The sequence below is a fragment of the Aphidius gifuensis genome, linkage group LG2 (genome assembly GCF_014905175.1).
Source record: "Aphidius gifuensis isolate YNYX2018 linkage group LG2, ASM1490517v1, whole genome shotgun sequence".
In the NCBI taxonomy this organism is placed as follows: Eukaryota; Metazoa; Arthropoda; class Insecta; order Hymenoptera; family Braconidae; genus Aphidius; species Aphidius gifuensis.
In genome coordinates this window covers 26,160,417-26,178,435 of record NC_057789.1, presented here as the reverse complement: position 1 = coordinate 26,178,435, position 18,019 = coordinate 26,160,417, and the positions used below count along the sequence as shown (strand labels likewise).

Sequence of the window (18,019 nt, the reverse complement as noted above, 5' to 3'; positions counted from 1 at the left end):
AATTTTGTTTACTCGCTTTTTTTTGTTGTTTTTTCGTTGCTAACGAAATAATTAAAAAAATAATAGAAAAAGGCAAACAGAAAGAAATTTGTATGAGAGTAAGTGAGAAAAAAACAATGACCAATCAAATGTCCGGAAGACCGATGATGTTTGCCCTTTTTATATTAGGATTATATTTGTATTAATCAATATAATATTTTTTTATTAAATATGGATATATAGGACTTAATAAAAAGGTGTAATATGACTTTTGATCTAGGAAAGACACAACTCAAATAAATTAATTGCCGAAAATGAACAAACGTAGCAACCACACAACGTAGCAACGTGTTTTTATGGGAAAGAGAATAATAAAATATTAGTTATAAACAAATGCTAAAAATTTTCGACCAATCACATCACGAACAAAAAGCGGTCAAGTGTCCTTTTTATAATAGGAGGAAAAAAAATATTTTTCTTGAAATAATAATAACTAAAATTACTTGTAAAATTTAAAAAAAAATTAAAATTGTAGGAAAAAAACACTTGCTAATAAGACAATTAATAAGAGATAAATTATATTTATTATTTTCTCAATTCAAAATTCAACCAAACACCACCCTCGTTTTTAATATTAAAACTTGCTTTGTCAAATACAATTTTTTCTTTAGTTTTATCAGTTGGATTGACAATAAATTTTTTCAATATTTTTGCAATAATAATTTTAGTTTCCATAACAGCAAATCTTTCACCGATACATTTACGTGGACCCAATCCAAATCCAATTAATGTATTTGGCAAAATATTATCTTTATTATCATCATTAAATCTTTCTGGATCAAATTTATCTGGTTGTGGAAAATAATTTGGATCCATGTGAATACCATAAATAGGTATCCAAAAAATTGTATCACGTTCAACAATAATTTCTTTACAACCTGGCATAGCAGGTGGTAATTTAAATGGTGTTACACAAACACGATCAGTAACAACAATTGGTGGGTACATTCTCATAGCTTCATGCATAACCATATCCATGTATTTCATTTTTAATAATGCCTCATATGTTATTTCTCCATTATCAGTCAATGATTGAATTTCGTCATATAATTTATCCTGTACATCTTTATTGAAAGCCAATAGATGAAATAAAAATGTCATATGCGATGAAGTTGTATCAAAACCAGCAAGAAAAAATATAAATGCCTGTGCAATTATGTCATCAATGTCAATGCTGATACCGTTGTCATTGTCTCTTTCTTGCATTAGTAAATGTATCATATCAGGTCTTACAATTGATTTTTCATCTCTCATTTTAACTGTTTCATGCATTAATTTTTTAAAAAATTTATCTGTTTTTGCAGATAAAAATTGAAAACCAAGAAATTTCATTAACCTTGGAAAAAATCTTACAAATATAAATTTAAATGTTTGAAGAATACCATCAAATGATGTTGCATCTTTACCATATAAATAAAAGTCATTATCACGATTTTTCATTGAATCAACACTAATACCAAATGCTGATGTTGCAATAACATCATTTGTATAACGTGTAAACGCATCTTTCATTTCCATTGATTTTATTAATTCTGGATTATCAATTAAATATTTAACAAAATCATCAGCACATTTTGATACAAGATTAAACATAAATTTCATTTTACTTGCTGTAAATGATGGACTTAATGTAGCACGTACTTTTTTCCAACGTTCATCACGTAATGAAAATACATTTTTTGACATTATTGGATCCATACGTTCGTCAACAAAACTTTTATGATTTGGATTATTATCAAAATTTTTAATACAAATGTCTTTCAATAAATCAATGTCTTTTACTAATATTATTGGTGTATTGAATTCCATCATTCCATAATATTTTGCATCCTTGTATTTATTATATGCTTCATAAATAAATTCTGGGAATGATTTTTTTCGAAAAAATACTGGTGCTAGACTTCCAATGATTGGTGTTACTTTTTCATACGGTACACTTTTACCTGACCAGTAGGTCATTTGTGAATATAACATATACAATCCACTTGTCACACCGATCATTAACATCCACAGTAAAAATGTTAATAATTCCATTTTAAATTTGTTATTTTATTTATTTGATTTTATATTTTAATTATTAATAAACGATAACTGTAAACTCAGACTTGACTTTTTATTTTTTTATCGCGTTACGTAATTTATCTTGTGCGTATTTAGATACGTCTTTGGACTGTCACAAAACTAGGAAACTTATACCATCAAATAACATTAAAAAAGTGGGAGAGACGCGTTGATGTAGAAGGAGAAAAAAGAAATGAAAGAAGTGGATTCTATATCCAAGGTTGAACCAAAATAAATAAAAAAAAAATTTATAGATATGTCCGAAATTGTTCCGTTAGATTTATTAATACAAAATATATGTTTTAAAATTTTTTTTAGAAAGTGTATTTCAGAGAAAACAAAATTTAAAAATGGCTAAGTCTTTATAGATATTATTTATTATTTTTTTTCAAGTCACCTTACTTTTTATTTAATATTTTTCTTTAAATAATAATAACTAAAATAAATTGTTAGATAATTATTGTTAAATATTAACTCACCAATAAAGATAAATATCTGATGATGAGAATAACGAAGCAGCATTGTGATGGCAACCGTCTAAAAAAAAATAAAAATATAAAATATAATAAAACATATTTTAAAACATTTTGATATATATTTTTAATTTTGTTAATAGAAATTAAAATTTATCGGGCAATGTGAAATTTGATTGTCTCGATATCGTGATAGTTAGAAATTTTAAATCTAGCCACAGGCATTGTATCAGTTATCTCGTCAAACCAAATCATACAATTGAATTATACGAGATACGAATTGAACATAGCACCACCTGTCACCCTAACTTGGATTATTCATTATTTCTGACAATGAGAATCTCGGGGAAAATAAAAAAAAAATAAATAAAAAAGCTTCCTTCGTTCTTTAATTAACGAATATTTATCACTCTTTTTTTTTTTATTATTTCACACGACCCTTTATCATTTTTCTCTTTTACTATTCTCACTCTAATTTTATTCATCTATTTTTTCATATAAATCACAAAATTTTCAATAGCAGTTATTGTCATAAATTAATCATTCAAATCATCAATTGAATTTTCAACAATTATTAATATTTTTCAAATTTTGAGTCAATTTATTATATGATTTTTTTTTCTTCCATTGATAAAATAAATAAGCACGTTATTAAACTTGATTAATATAAAAATAAAAAAAATATTTATATCAATAACAGAAATAAAATAAATTATTTTTGTCTACGACAGAATATAAAAATTATATAAAAATAGAAATAAAATAATTTTAAAGACAAAAATAAATAAGAAGTAAAATAATAAAATACGAGGGGGATGATGATAAAGGAGACTGGTGAATGTGATCGACAACAGTCGTTGCCATGTGACTGAATAAAATTGAGTCTATGACCCTTTACATGAATCACGTGTATCGACACGAGACATTTGCAGAAAAGTTTTAGTTTTTTTTTTTTCGTAATTTTCATACACACAGAGAAGCGATTAGTGGTTAAATTTACCATCAAAACTACCCTCAATGCTTTATCCTAAACTACATATTGATTTTAAATTTAATTATATTAATAATTTAATTATAATCAAAAAAATTAATCAAATAAAATTAACATCAAAAAAAAAAAAATTGATAATCAAATTAAATTGATGAAAAAAAAAGCTCTATTTAAATTGAAATATATTTCAAATTTGCCAAGTTAGTCGTTGATATTATATCGTATATTTTCAAAAGGCATATTTCACGATAATTTGATACAAAATGACCAGCTTGGGGCTGGTACAACGACAACGACGAATATGATGCCCCCTAATAACGTTGATTTATATATGACTGGTTGAACCTCACAACCAAGGACTACTAGTTTTACACATACAAAAGTGAGAGAGATAAAAAATATAGATAGGTCAAATTGTGAACTTTTGATATCGTCATTCTCATTCTACTTTCTATATCCCTAACATATACACGTATACGCACAAAAACAGATATATTTATCTCATACTCTCATGTTAAATTTGATCTCTACTATATATACGATGGTTAACATTGCTCCAAAGGGAGATTTAAGGGTGGTTTGTTTAAATTGATTGCCATATCCTCTTACGCATTGCATAGATTTCATGGTAAAAATGTCGTTTGATTAAAGCTTCTATACATATCAATCGTTCAACATGAATGTCGGACAATTTTTTAACCCAACATACTCGTTTTTATACAGACCCTATACTTCTCATCTGCACTCGACTTGACATTATTCTGTTTTTTATTGCCAATATTATCTTTATCATTTATTATTTATTTTTCGTTTTTTTTTATTACCTTAATTTATTATAGGTAATATTATTTATTATATTTTTCAATATAATATTTAATTTAAAAATATTATTTTTTACTTACGAATATTAGCATAATAAAAAATGCAGTTAAATATGAAGTTCTTGCCATCCAAGTGCTGACAAAACGATATTGTTCACCAGTCACAACATTACTATAAACGAAATAAAATTTAAAATGAAAAATTACATTAATTTATTTGTTAAAAAAAAGAAAAATTAAATATAAATACCGTAGATATCCTTTTTTTCCTTCATTTTCAGCTAATGTTTTAATATTTGCCATTAAAAGATCATCATATCCAAGAAATTCGTCAAGTATTAATCTTGAAAATCCATCACCAAAACATTTATCATTAACTGGATCAAGTACAACAATTTTAACTGGTATATTTAATCTTTGTCTTGCTGCTGGTGATAAACGTAAAAATCCATGCTCCAATGAATATTCAACAATGTATTCATCATCTGGAAATACTAATTTATTGTCAACAAATATTTCATATAATTAATTTAATTAATTACTCACCAACTCTTACAACAGCTTCAATTTTTGGAATTTGATCTTTCAAAGGTTTTACTATGTCATCATTGTCATTATCATGAGATTGAAAATTAACTGGAACAACAGTATTGTTTGCAGAATGAAGTGATGATGAAACAACATCAGATCCCTGACAAATATATTTTTTTTAAATATTTAATTTATAATTGAAATTCTTTTTTAATATATCAAATTATAAAGTTGGTTATTTTTTTTTAATCTATTGAAATTGGTTAAACTTACGTCAGGTGGATCAGTGACTAATCCATCCCATATATTTGTTGATAACTGTGAACTTGTAGAAGTATTTGTTAGTCCATAAATTTCACTGTGAACCTCAGATATTGTTGCTGCTATTACTTCATCTGACAAACTTATATTTTGTTCGTTGTTATCGTTATTTGATGCAACACGTTCTTCATCTACTGCTGATGGTTCAATATTTATAAATCTATTTATGAAAAATATTAAATTATAAATATATTAATCTCTGATAATAATTAAGTTTATTATTCTAAAATAAAGTTTTAATAATTTAATTTGTTTTATTTACCCATCTCTTGATAATATTCCAAGTACACTACTCAGCTCATCAATTTTTTCCATTTTTATTTTTTCTTCTTTTGCATAACTTTTTTCAATATTATAATCTTCACCACCATGTCTTAATATTTCAACTCTTAATATTCCATCACGTGGCCATTCATCTTTTATATGTTCTAAACAATTTGTTGGTGCTTGTGAAAATACAATATGAATATAAGCCATTACAAAAAATGCCATTATTGCCTGAAACAAAATAAAATATTAAATTATCTAAAATTGAATCGTTTATTTTTTTGTTTTTTATAAAATTTTTCCTTACCTTTAATAAAACTACAAATTCTATAAATCTTCGTACAGGTTTTGGAAACATTTTAGCATATAAAAGTGCTGCTCTTAAAAATAATGCATGAAATAATCTATCTCTCACATGATAAAGTGAAGTTTGATTGTTATTATTTCTTGCACGATTTATCAAACCAGGTGCAAATGCAGCAGCCAAACTGTGATTATTTTCAGTTGTTCCACCATTCTGATTATTATTATTATTATTGTTATTATTGTTGTTGTTGTTGTTGTTGTTATTGTTGATATTGTTATTAATTACATTGTTGTTGTTGTTGTTATTTAAATAATTATTATTTGGTGGTAGTAGTGGTACATCAGCTTGAGACATTTTAAAAACTCAAAATTATATCTCAATAATTAAAAATTGAAATAATAATAAATTATTTATAATTATTAAACTTTTTTAAAGTCTTGTAAATAAATTTTAACATTTTCTAATGTTAAAAAAAATTGCTGTACATCTGAAAAATAAAAAAATTAAAATTATTTTTAAATATTTATATAAAAGGTGAATCAGAAAGTTTAAATTATCATAAATTATTAGTTTGAAGTTATTAATGTAATGAAGGTCATTTGTTAAGTTGAATGCAGTTTTAATAAATAAATAATTATTATTATGTAAATGACAAAAATTATAATGAAACAAAGTTTAAATGTCAATATTAAAAAATTAAATTTTAAAGAAATATTTATAAATTTTTTATTAATGCATTTGTTATTATTATTTTTTAATTATTGTTGATAAATATAGTGTTATCTTTGTCGTTATTAAAAATAATTTTTATCATTCTAGAATAACACAAATAAAAAAAAAATAAAAATAAAATTGATTATTATTTTTTAACTTTCAAATGAAAGTAAGAAATTTAAAAATAAATAAATAAATTCGTGAAAGTATATCACATGAAAATAGTTACATAATAATCATTAAAAATAATAATCATCATTTGAATGATCAACTAAAAAACACAACAAATCATATGGTCCATATAAAAAACAAAAAAAAAGAAAATAAAAAAAACGAGACACAAAAATTACAATGAAAATAATTAATTTGTCTAAATTTTTTTGTTTTAAAAATTGTTATTATATAAATAATCATTATTTAATAATTACTAATATTATAAATAATCATACCTTGTCAATTTGAGTCAACAAAGATACTCAAAATCAATCAACACCAATGATCATCATCAAAAATATCAACAATATTGTAAATTCACAGTTAAAAAGTAAAACATTTCACAATTTATCTAAACTAAATTTATATATTTATAAATAAAATACGTATCAATTATTATTAATAATATTGTTTGTTAAAAAATACAATATTTAGACAGTCGAAAATGTCACTTTTTAATCAGGTTGTTTTGATGACATGAGCGACACAACTTCCAGCACAACGTTATGGCGAGTTTACAATTGCAGCGATTAATTTTATGATAAAAAAGAAAATGACATTATTATCAATATCATTTTTTAAAACGCAATAATAAAATTATTTTTTATATAAATAATATTATCTAAATGTAAATAAAATTTTCAAAACAAATTATCAATTTATTTTGATGACAAAATGATAAATATAAAAAATTATTTTTCACGTTAATTTTCATTGTCTAAAAATTGAATTTTCAATAAACAACAATAACTATTGGTACATATTATAAAATGTTAGTTTAATTATTTATTGTAATATTTAATACAAATTTTATGAAAAAAAAAAAATGATAAATTTAGCTGCGATTGTGTCGATTACCCCAGCCTCTTCTATGAGTATCTTTATACTCATCCATAGCTCTTTGTTGTGCAAGAAACTCTTCACTGTCTTCTTCAATTTTTCTTTCTTTTTCAATTTTATCAGGATCTTCCTGGGCTTCCTTGTATTCTCCCACAACAGATGTTGATTCAGTCAATGCTTTACCACCAACAGTTGTACCAGGTTCTCCACCAGCTGGCCATTCACCATCAGCAACTTTTTTTTCATAAAATTCAGAAACAGACATAACTGGTAAACTTGGATAACCAGCTCCATATACTTTTTTTTGTACTTCATTTCTTGTTATAATTATTGGCTTTAATTTTGGTTGTACATATTTTTTATCTTTATTATCAACACCATCAACTTTAATTTTAGCCATGTATTTTAATATTTCTTTTTCTTGTGATAATGAATTTAATTCTTCAAATGCTTGAAATACATATAATTTAATTAATGTTGTGTAATAATTACGTTTCATTTCATCATCAATATTTTCACTATTCATATTTTGTTCTAATACTTGTAGTTTATCTTTCAATTCTTTTTCTTTTTTATATTTTTGTAGTGTATTTGCACGTGTGTTAACCATTTCTTCAATCTTTTTTTCATTTACTGTCTTATCATTTTCATTTGATAATTCTTGTGAACCACTTGGTACACTTGTATCACTTGTTGGCTCTTTATTATCATTATCATTTCTTTTTGGTAATTCAATATTGACAATGCCATATGATTTAACACGTTCAAGAAAATCATAGAAATATATTTCAGATATTTCAACATTATGCATACGATTATCACGATCAGCAAGTTTTGTTGCAAGTGTACCAAGAAATGCTGGTAAAAGATAATATTTAATTTGTTCAGTTGGAATTTCTTCGAATGATTCATTTGTAGAAAATATATCAGCAATTGATACTAATTTTGTTGATTCTTCAAATATTTTTATGCATTTTTTAATGTCAATTTGTACCTTGAGACTGTTTGTTGGTTCTTCAGTTTTTGATAAATTATTAAATAATTTAAAACCATTGTCAAACATCTCTGAAAGACATTCTTGATTTGTATTTTCTGTATTTTCCATTTTTTTTATTATTAACAGAAGCACCCAACCGGCATGGAAAATTCGTTTTGTTTTTTTATTATTTGACAGTATTTTTCGCAATTTTTCGAGGTTAGATAACAAGCCATCTAGATGATTTTTTTTCATATGTACTAATAATTAAATATGGCGATTTTGGAGCCAACAAAAATGTACATTCAAAAATCCTAATTAAATGTAAAAAAAATATTTAGTTTATTTGCATTATTATAATTTATAAATAAAAGAAAAAAATAGCTCAATTGTAAATTAAGAAAAAATCTAAAGATTAAATTAATAATAAATTAAAATAAATTATTTTGTTGATGAATCACGTAAAAATGTATCATGCAAAACTTTGTGAAGCCTTTGAGCTTTTTGACTACCAAAACCAGGACAAAGTGAAAGACTAGTTGGTGTTGCTTTTAAAATTCCTTCTAATGTACCAAATGTCGTTAAAAGTGTCATTGCATCAGTTTTATTGACTGATCTAACTGATGTCAAAGCATTAATCAACTGAAAAAAATAATTAAAATTAAAATATATAATAACACAATTTTTAAAAAATATATAAATACTTTTTGTTGTGGATTTGTGTCAGTACGTTCCATGATTAAATCAGGTGGTTTATTTTCATATATTTTATATGTTTCAATGATTCTAGCAGCATCTTCTGGACTCCATGCAAGCATAAGTGTTAAATCAGCAAGAATACAAATTCTTGTCAAGAGTTTTAAGCTGTGATCTGGATCTTGAACATCAACCTGTGTTGAAAAAAAATAATAACATTAAATTTACTGAATTACAAGTATAATTTAAAATATATTTACCATAACAAGAAGTACTCTGAGTTGATAAGCATTTTTTAATAATTTCAAACGTTCATGAATGTAATCAGGATGTAGCTGGTGATATTTTAATGACAAATACATTGCACATACTTTAGGACTAAAGACATAGTCTGGAACAACATCATCATATTCCACAGTGACATTTTTAACAAATTTTAATACTGGATTACCTCTCTGAAAAATTAAAAAACAAAAATTAATTATTAGATTTTAATTATTTATTTGTTGTTAATAATAATAATTGTTTTTACATACTTGTTTTTTACTGACAAGAACAACATTTGAACCATGTGATTTTTTACTTGGTTCTATTTTTGTAACTGGTTCTTCAATTTTTGCTAATTTTGCAGGTAAAATTGGTTCATCAGTTGCTTCAACTGTGTTCTCCATAATATATAATTTATAAAATTTAAATAATCAAGTATTTTAATAATAAATAAATGTGTTTATCAATTGTCATGATGATTTATGAATGAAGAGTGTATTACTGGAAGCAAAAACATTGAGCTAACCTTAACTGACATCTTGGATAAATTGTTTAGAGAGAAAGAGAAGGACAAAAACGAGAGAAAAAGACACAGAAACAAATAGAAAAATTGCCAAACAGAACTCAAGCAATTTTCCGGCTTGTTTGTTTATATTTTAACTTGAAAAGTATATAAACAATTGACAAATAAAATGAATGATTCACCGATAACTGATCAAAATCTCATGGATAAATCCATGAGAAGTGTATTTGGTAAATATTATTGTCTGAATTTATAAATATACAAAAATAAATATTTGACTGATTTATTTTTATTAATGTTTTTATTTAGTTGGAAATATTCCTTACGAAGCAACTGAAGAAAATTTAAAGGATATTTTTAGTGAAGTTGGACCAGTTCTTTCTTTCAAGTAATTAAAAATTATATTTTTTATCATTATGTCTTAATAACACTAACAATTACTAACCTCAAAAGCTGACTCAAGGTTTGTTATTTACTAATTTTTGTAAATTATTTTTTATAGACTTGTTTATGATCGTGAAACTGGTAAACCAAAAGGATATGGTTTTTGTGAATACAAAGATACACAAACAGCTCACAGTGCAATGAGAAATTTAAATGGTTATGAAATTGGTGGACGTACATTACGTGTTGATAATGCATGTACAGAAAAATCACGTATGGAAATGCAAAGTTTACTTCAAGGACAAAATACTGAAAATCCATATGGTGAAGCTGTACAATCAGATAAAGCACCAGAAGCTATTAGCAAAGCAGTTGCATCATTACCACCAGAACAAATGTTTGAATTAATGAAACAAATGAAACTTTGTGTACAAAATAATCCAAATGAAGCTAGACAAATGTTGCTACAAAATCCTCAACTTGCATATGCATTATTACAAGCACAAGTTGTCATGAGAATTGTTGATCCACATACTGCTGTTACTATGCTTCAAAAAGCAAATCCAATACCACCATTATTATTGCCAAATGATAAATCATCAACTTTACATAATATTCCACCACCAAGAATTGAAGAACCATGGGCAACTATCAATAGACCACCACCTGTTATTAATCCACCAGCTCCAATATTTGCTGGTAAATTATTATAATAAATATTAAATATAAAAAAATATCAATTTAATTATTATTTTTATTTAGGACAAGATGTTGATTTACGTACACTGGATAGACAAATGGATCCAAGACTAGCTCGAATGGATCAAGATCTTAGAACACAACCAGTAATTCAACCAGCTCCAGTTGTACCACCAGTTATTCCACCTGTTGTTGATAATCGTGCTGCATTCAGTCTTCCTGACAAGTTAGTAAAATATTTATTTAATTAAAATTTTATCATTATTAATATTAAATATAATATTAACAATAATTTTTCAAAAGATTTCTTCCTACTTTGCCTAGCGTACTTCCAGTTGATGGACTTGAAAGGTTTTAATGTTATTTTATTCATACTGATTAAATTAAATTTGGGTATTTATTTAAGAGCTAAAAATATATTTTTTTATAAAATAATTTAATTAATTTTCAGTGCTTTTTGCCGAGATCCAAGAGCTGATAGATTTGGAAGAGATCCACGTGATCCAAGAATGCCAGTTGATCCGAGAATGAATAAAATAAATCGTAAGTTTTTTTTTATTTAAATTAACAATAATTTATAATTGAAGGTATAATAAAAATTTATTAATTACTTTTAGCAACACCAGTAACAACTGTACCACCACCAGTACCACGTCCAGTTGCAGCTCCAGTTGTAGCACCAATTGTACCAAATACAATGACATCAGCAACACCACCAAGTGGTCTTTCTTCAATTGCAAGTAGTACAGCAACATCACGTCTCATGGCTGGCATGTCACCTGCCGGAAATATTCCCAGTGGTGCTTCCGATCAAGAAAAGGTATGTTAACAAAAAATTCAACAACTTTTTATCAAAAAATAATAAATAAACAATGCAACTTCCTTGACACATTTACTTGAAGATAAAAAGAAATCATTTATTAACTTTCTCTTACAAAATATATTTATAACGTTTTATTTTTTTTTTCGTCGTTATTTTTTTTTCAACTTAAAATCTAATTATGATTTAATCATACGCAAAAAAAAAAAATAAAAAAAAAAATGATTTGTTTTTAACAAAAATCTATGTTTTCATAATGCCATACAAAAATATGTTATTTTTTTTATTTTTATCAATTTAATATTGATTAACGCTTGTCATAATTTTCATCACTTTTTTTTTTTTTTACTTGATAATTTTAAATAATTATTATTAAATTCATTTTTGATTATTTCGTTTGTTTTTTTGTTTTGTTTTTAGGCTGCATTGATAATGCAAGTTTTACAGTTGTCTGATGAACAAATCGCCATGTTACCACCAGAACAACGACAGAGTATTCTTGTGCTCAAAGAACAAATTGCTAAGAGCACACAACGATGATTGTCTTAATGATATTTTTTAAATTTATAATAATACACTGTCATAACGATTGAAACACATTATAAGTCTATATAAATCATGAAAAAATAATAATAAAAAAAAGAGAAATACAATAAAGATAATAACTAAGAAAATAAATAAAATTCATTTGAGTATTGTTATTTTTTTCTAAAGAAATTCATTCAATTATGAAAAGAAAAAATCTATATCAATACTTTAAGTATAAAAAACGAGTATTAAATATAATTTTTCTTACTTAATAAGTAGTGCAATCATCAAGATCCAAGATAAATTTTTTTTGATCAATCAAAGTTTGATAAACAAGTTTTTTCTTTTCATAATTTGTATAAATTTGTACAGCTGGTCCATGTGGTTCAATATTTTTAACAACAATTATCAATGATTTTTTAATTTTATCACAAATAGTCTTGAGCCAATCTCTTATTGTTGGATCAACATGTCCATCTGGTTTTTCAATACCCCAAATACGACAATTAATAGCCATTTTAGGTAGCATCATCCATTTATTACGTAAAATACGTAGCTCATCAATATCAACCATTTGTGTATTGCCCCAATCGACAAATTCAACTTCAATTAATGGATCATTTGAATATGGTGGTGGTTTTTTTTTAACTAAACAACGATACCATTGTCCATCAAAATTATATTTAGCACAACATGGTATATTTTCAGAAATATTTTCAACAAGTGGTTGTGTTTCAGCAAATTCTTGCATTTCAATCATTATTTTTTCATACATTTTTGATAAACGTGATAGCTCTGGATGATCTGGTGTATTGTCAATATGAATTGTAACTAAATTTGGAAATAATGGATTAACTTCACCAAGTGCACCACAAAAAATAGTAACATCATTTGGAATAACAAGATTTTTAAATTCATACTGTACACTGTCATCAATAGGACTATCTAATTTAACATCACTATCATCTGTGATACTTGGATTTTTAATATTAATATCCAATGAAGATTCACGACTAACATAATCATCACTTGATGTATCTGTATTTCGTCTAATAAATTTACCTTCATATATATTAGTTTGTATTTTATCATTAACAATAATGTCATTGTCATTATTAGCATTATCAACAAATTTTTGTTGCATGGACATGACAACTTTTCCTTCATCAATTAAATCTTCAAGATCATCACTGTCAGTTTCTTCTAGTACAACATCACGATCATCAACTGGTGATTCTGATTTTTCAAATTCAATAAAATCACGTTCAACAATATCATCACAATTATTAGCATCATCATCAACTGTATTTGTATTGACATTAATATCATTAACATTGACTTCGTCATCTTCTTCTTCATCATCATCATCGTCGTCAAAATCTTCATTACTTAAAGTTTGTGTTATTGGTTTTGGTGGATAAACATTCATTCTCATGACATTGTAAAGAAAATCAACAAGTTCAATCATATCTTGATTAACAAGACGTATAATAACAACTGGCAATTCACTGTTATTATTTACAACTTCAATAAATAAATTTTGTTCAACAATTATTCCATGAATATTATCAATATCTTCTTTAGTAAAACTACTTGAGTTACATGATTTTAAACCATATATTTGACATTTTGTTGCTTGTCTTGGTTCATCTTGATAATTAATCATTTTATGAATAAATCTTGGTGAACAATATTCAACATTACCCCAATCAACAAAACGAATAAGTGGTTTGCCTTTTTGAATTTTTAATACTTCAGCTCTGTGCCATGTATTAAATGTATGCATTTTAGCAATACAAATATCACCTGGTTTAATATCTGATAATTTTGTATCACATTTTTTATATGGATATACTTTTGATAATTCAAATTCAATAAATCTTAGTTTTTCAGTTGTTTTATTTGGCTGAGCAACAACAATATATGCACAACCATCAATACTAACAAATTTTGATGTACCATAAAATTTTTTTCTCTGAAATTTTTCAGCTTTTGGCCATACAGCAAATCTTGAATTAACATAATTTTCATCAATTTCATCTATATAATCATCCGCATCAGATACTTCATCGTCATCTGGATATGAATTTTCAGGTGTTACTGTTGAATCTGAATTAATACATTCTGAATCATTACTTTTATCAAGACTATGATTTAACAATGCATCATCATGTATACGTAAATCATTAACAGACATTTCTCTTTGTACTTCGAATGCTAAAAATTTTAACTTTTTATAGTCATAATTTTTCAATTGTACAGCAAGACCAAGTTCTAATAGACGTCTATTTATACTTAATATTTCTTTAACATCTGGACTAATTGCATGATGAACATTTATTTGTTCACAAAATAATTCAACAATCATTGGACCACCGTCTTCATCATCACCAACTTTTGTTATATAAAATTTAGCATTATGTGTATTATCAATTAATTCACGTAATTTTTCACATGATGATGATGGCCATGTTGTTGAACCACCACATGGTATCATACCACCAAGTTTAACACGAAATACAAGTGCTGGAAATTGTTCAAATTTAAAACCAATTGATTGTAAATTTTTTTTTTCAACTGTTATTGTTTTTCCAATATCAATAAGAAATACAATAAATTTATTATCATTTATTGTATCTTTTATTTGTCCACGATAATAATATTTTGCATTTTCACAATAAACAACACATATTTTACCAATTTTCCATTCAATTGATTTTTTATCAATTGTTTCATGATTATCATATTTTATTTGTAATTTTTTTTCAATTTTTGAAAATTCCATTTCACGTGCAACATCTGATACATATATTTCTGATGGTGATACAACATGAACAATTTTAACTAAAACTTTAAATGGATCTTCTTCAATGTGTTTTGTAACATTTGGCTTTTTTTTATATTCAATTGCCATTGATGAACCATAAGAAATAGTAGCAGAAGAATTTAATTTTTTATCATCTTCAATTGATGTATTTATTTGTGATAAATTATTTTTAATAATTGATGAATCACGTGTTTCTTTGGCAATTGGTTTTGATACTGGACCAATACTAATTGCTTCTTCAACAAGTACTAATTTTGAATTTAAATTTTCTTTTTTATGAAGTAAACATACTGAATAAAATGAATCAATTTTTTCATATGCTATTATACGAACTTTTCCTGGTGTCCATGCTTGAATATATGTTGAAGCTTTTTTTGACCATGTTGAACTGCCAACTGGTGGTGCAACATCACGTAAAGAGATTTTAATAGCCTGTCAATAAAAAAATATTTCTATTTTACATCAAATAAATATTGTTGTATCATATCAAGTCACCTCTCAAAAAGATTGACTATTTTATTTAAAATTTACTTTTAAAGTTTATTTTATTTTATTTTTTTTTCGTTTATGTCTATCAATTGTAGATGAAATAAAATTTAATTGAATATAAAAATAATATTTACCCTTGTTGTTATTGATTGATAAGACGGATCAAGACGTAACATTTTTGAAAATTTAACAGTTACTTTTTTTCCATAATCAACCAAAAAAACAGTTACAATTTTTGGCTTTGGAACATTAACAATAATTGCTCGATACCAAATTTTATCATATGAAACAGCACATGGCATTCCTAGAAAAATAAACAAATAAATAAAATCAATCAACCAATTAATAAAAATTAAATTACAAAAAGTAAAAAAAAAATAAAATAAATACATACCAGTAGCAGGAGAAAAAATAACACTTCTTGTTTTTTTATTTTTTGAATAATCAGTTGTAAGTTCATTGGACATTTGTCGAAATACTTCATCATCATAATCATTTTTTTTAACATAAATTTCATGTGGATTTTCAATTTGTAATATTTCAACAGAATAATATTTTTCAAGTTCTAATTTTTCATAATGAAATGCATTTGAACTATCTGGATTTTTTCTAAGTAATTTATCAATTGATACAAATGTACCAAAACCTTGAAGTAATAATGAATCACGTATTGATGATTTATTAACTGAACCAACAACAAGATCAACATCACGTTGATTCCATTCATTATAACGATACATTTCAGCACTCATATCATTACCACTATCTTTAAGCATTCTTTTCATAAATAATGTTGCTTCTTTTGACCATTGATTACCATTTATTGGATCAATACTAACAAGACGATGTTCCTCAGCCATTGGTGCAATACCAAGTAAATCATCACTCAATAAACGTATATTTTTTTTTGATACATTTATTTCTTCAAATCCATAATCAATTGCAAATACAGACCACAAATCATTATCAATATTGATAATATCAATTTTTCTAACTCTTCCACGATACCATATTTTAATATCATTATGACATACAGCATAAATATTATTTTGTATTATTTCATCTGGTTGAGTACCAGAAAAATTATATGCTTTTAATTGTTCAGTTATTGTACGAAAATTATCATCATCATATTCTGATCTGACATAAAATTTTGATGGACTTTCAAGATGTGTTACATGTACCATTTGTGATTTTTTATATTGTAAATTATTTTGTGAATTAAGTGAATTTGTTGAAACAATTGATGCTTTTATTGAGCCAGATTCAAGTGTTAATGTTGATGATTGATTTGACTTTGATAGTACTGGAGATATTGAAGATGACAATGTAGGAGACATACCGTCTGATTGTACAACTTCATCAAGTCCTGGATACTCTGGAGTTGATGGATGAAATTGAGACAATATATATTCTTTTGGTAATTCTTCTTTTGTTTGTAAACGATATGGATTGGCTACTTGTATTTCAATTTTACAATGACTCTCCAAAATATCAGTTATTTGCTCAACATGAAATCTAATAAAACAAACAAATATTAATTAATTAACGATACAATTATCAATTCAAGAAATATATATATACTTACTTGACATAAGAATTTTCATTTGATGTTGTATCTTTAACAAGATGACATGGTAAATTTACAAGAGTTTCCAATTTTTTAATAACTGGTAAAATATCAACTGTTTCACAGTGTTTAAAAGTTATTCCTGCCAACTGAAAAAAAATAATAATAAAATTACTTCTTTAATAATTCATTTCCCACAAAGAAATAAATTATAATTAAATTTTTTTTTTTTTTATTATTTATGTATCTTGACTAAATATCAATTGAAAAAATAATTTTCATAAAATATGGTATCTTAAAGTTGTATCTTGGATAGACGTAAATCATTGACATGCTGTGTTGTACATAAAGTAAATATATGCGTGTATTAAATTATATAAATAATAATAATAATTTACAAACCAGCATTGCATCTTGAAACTTTTCAGTGAGTCCCTTTGTATGATCACGTATTTCAACAAGTTTTTTATCACGTTGTTTGCTTCCAATTCGAACTGTCTCTATCATTCGTCCCTCAAGATTCTGAAGGACACCATGCAGATGAACAAAGTGCTGGGTTATTGCACTAATAGCTTGAAACTCGTTCATTGATTCATTATCTGATGGACCTGATAATTCATTTTCAATATTCTGTAAACAAAAAAAGTAAATAATAAAATTAA

General features: G+C 25.4%; 6 protein-coding genes across 10 annotated transcripts in view; 1 reads left to right on the top strand and 5 right to left on the bottom strand.

Annotated features, from left to right (window-relative positions):
* The window catches only part of LOC122849880 (membralin), a 34,936-nt gene extending 27,643 nt beyond the window's left edge, over positions 1-7,293 (bottom strand). Inside the window, exons 1-8 of one of the 2 annotated variants that reach the window (XM_044148737.1) lie at positions 6,975-7,293; positions 5,812-6,298; positions 5,500-5,735; positions 5,190-5,397; positions 4,932-5,076; positions 4,636-4,879; positions 4,467-4,557; positions 2,580-2,637 (exon numbers count right to left, since the gene is read on the bottom strand). In XM_044148737.1, coding sequence (XP_044004672.1) covers positions 2,580-2,637; positions 4,467-4,557; positions 4,636-4,879; positions 4,932-5,076; positions 5,190-5,397; positions 5,500-5,735; positions 5,812-6,165 — 1,336 coding nt within the window. In that variant the 5' untranslated portion in view covers positions 6,166-6,298; positions 6,975-7,293. The remainder of the gene's footprint in view (positions 1-2,579; positions 2,638-4,466; positions 4,558-4,635; positions 4,880-4,931; positions 5,077-5,189; positions 5,398-5,499; positions 5,736-5,811; positions 6,299-6,974) is intronic. The other variant, XM_044148738.1, reaches the window with a different exon arrangement.
* LOC122849882 (cytochrome P450 9e2-like) lies at positions 532-2,234 on the bottom strand. Its single transcript, XM_044148741.1, has one exon. The coding sequence runs from the start codon at positions 2,071-2,073 to the stop codon at positions 565-567; it is 1,509 nt and encodes a 502-aa protein (XP_044004676.1). The 5' UTR covers positions 2,074-2,234; the 3' UTR covers positions 532-564.
* A 217-nt stretch (positions 7,294-7,510) lies between the features above and the next one.
* Positions 7,511-8,809, bottom strand: LOC122849884 (immunoglobulin-binding protein 1). The gene has a single exon (XM_044148746.1). It carries the CDS (start codon positions 8,807-8,809, stop codon positions 7,574-7,576), a length of 1,236 nt encoding a protein of 411 aa, XP_044004681.1. The 3' UTR covers positions 7,511-7,573.
* Positions 8,676-10,026, bottom strand: LOC122849885 (DNA excision repair protein ERCC-1). The gene is made up of 4 exons (XM_044148747.1): positions 9,787-10,026; positions 9,511-9,705; positions 9,259-9,444; positions 8,676-9,196 (listed from the first exon to the last, which is right to left on the bottom strand). Exons 1-4 carry the CDS (start codon positions 9,919-9,921, stop codon positions 8,996-8,998), a joined length of 717 nt encoding a protein of 238 aa, XP_044004682.1. The 5' UTR covers positions 9,922-10,026; the 3' UTR covers positions 8,676-8,995.
* Positions 10,027-10,081: 55 nt separating this feature from the next.
* On the top strand, positions 10,082-12,605 carry LOC122849883 (cleavage stimulation factor subunit 2). Of its 4 annotated transcripts, none has more exons than XM_044148743.1 (8): positions 10,106-10,270; positions 10,350-10,428; positions 10,543-11,123; positions 11,187-11,349; positions 11,427-11,474; positions 11,575-11,666; positions 11,744-11,943; positions 12,364-12,605. In XM_044148743.1, the coding sequence occupies exons 1-8, from the start codon at positions 10,210-10,212 to the stop codon at positions 12,481-12,483; spliced, it is 1,344 nt and encodes a 447-aa protein (XP_044004678.1). In that variant the 5' UTR covers positions 10,106-10,209; the 3' UTR covers positions 12,484-12,605. The 4 variants fall into 4 exon arrangements, with proteins under 4 accessions (XP_044004679.1, XP_044004678.1, XP_044004677.1 ...); XM_044148742.1 differs by having other exon boundaries at positions 11,741-11,943; positions 12,364-12,604; XM_044148744.1 differs by lacking the exon at positions 11,427-11,474 and having other exon boundaries at positions 10,082-10,270; positions 11,741-11,943; positions 12,364-12,602.
* A 77-nt stretch (positions 12,606-12,682) lies between these two features.
* LOC122849877 overlaps positions 12,683-18,019 on the bottom strand; it is a 77,605-nt gene continuing 72,268 nt past the window's right edge. Inside the window, exons 6-10 of the mRNA XM_044148734.1 lie at positions 17,760-17,987; positions 17,376-17,506; positions 16,182-17,305; positions 15,922-16,091; positions 12,683-15,730 (exon numbers count right to left, since the gene is read on the bottom strand). Of these exons, the coding sequence (XP_044004669.1) occupies positions 12,740-15,730; positions 15,922-16,091; positions 16,182-17,305; positions 17,376-17,506; positions 17,760-17,987 (4,644 nt within the window). The 3' untranslated portion in view covers positions 12,683-12,739. The remainder of the gene's footprint in view (positions 15,731-15,921; positions 16,092-16,181; positions 17,306-17,375; positions 17,507-17,759; positions 17,988-18,019) is intronic.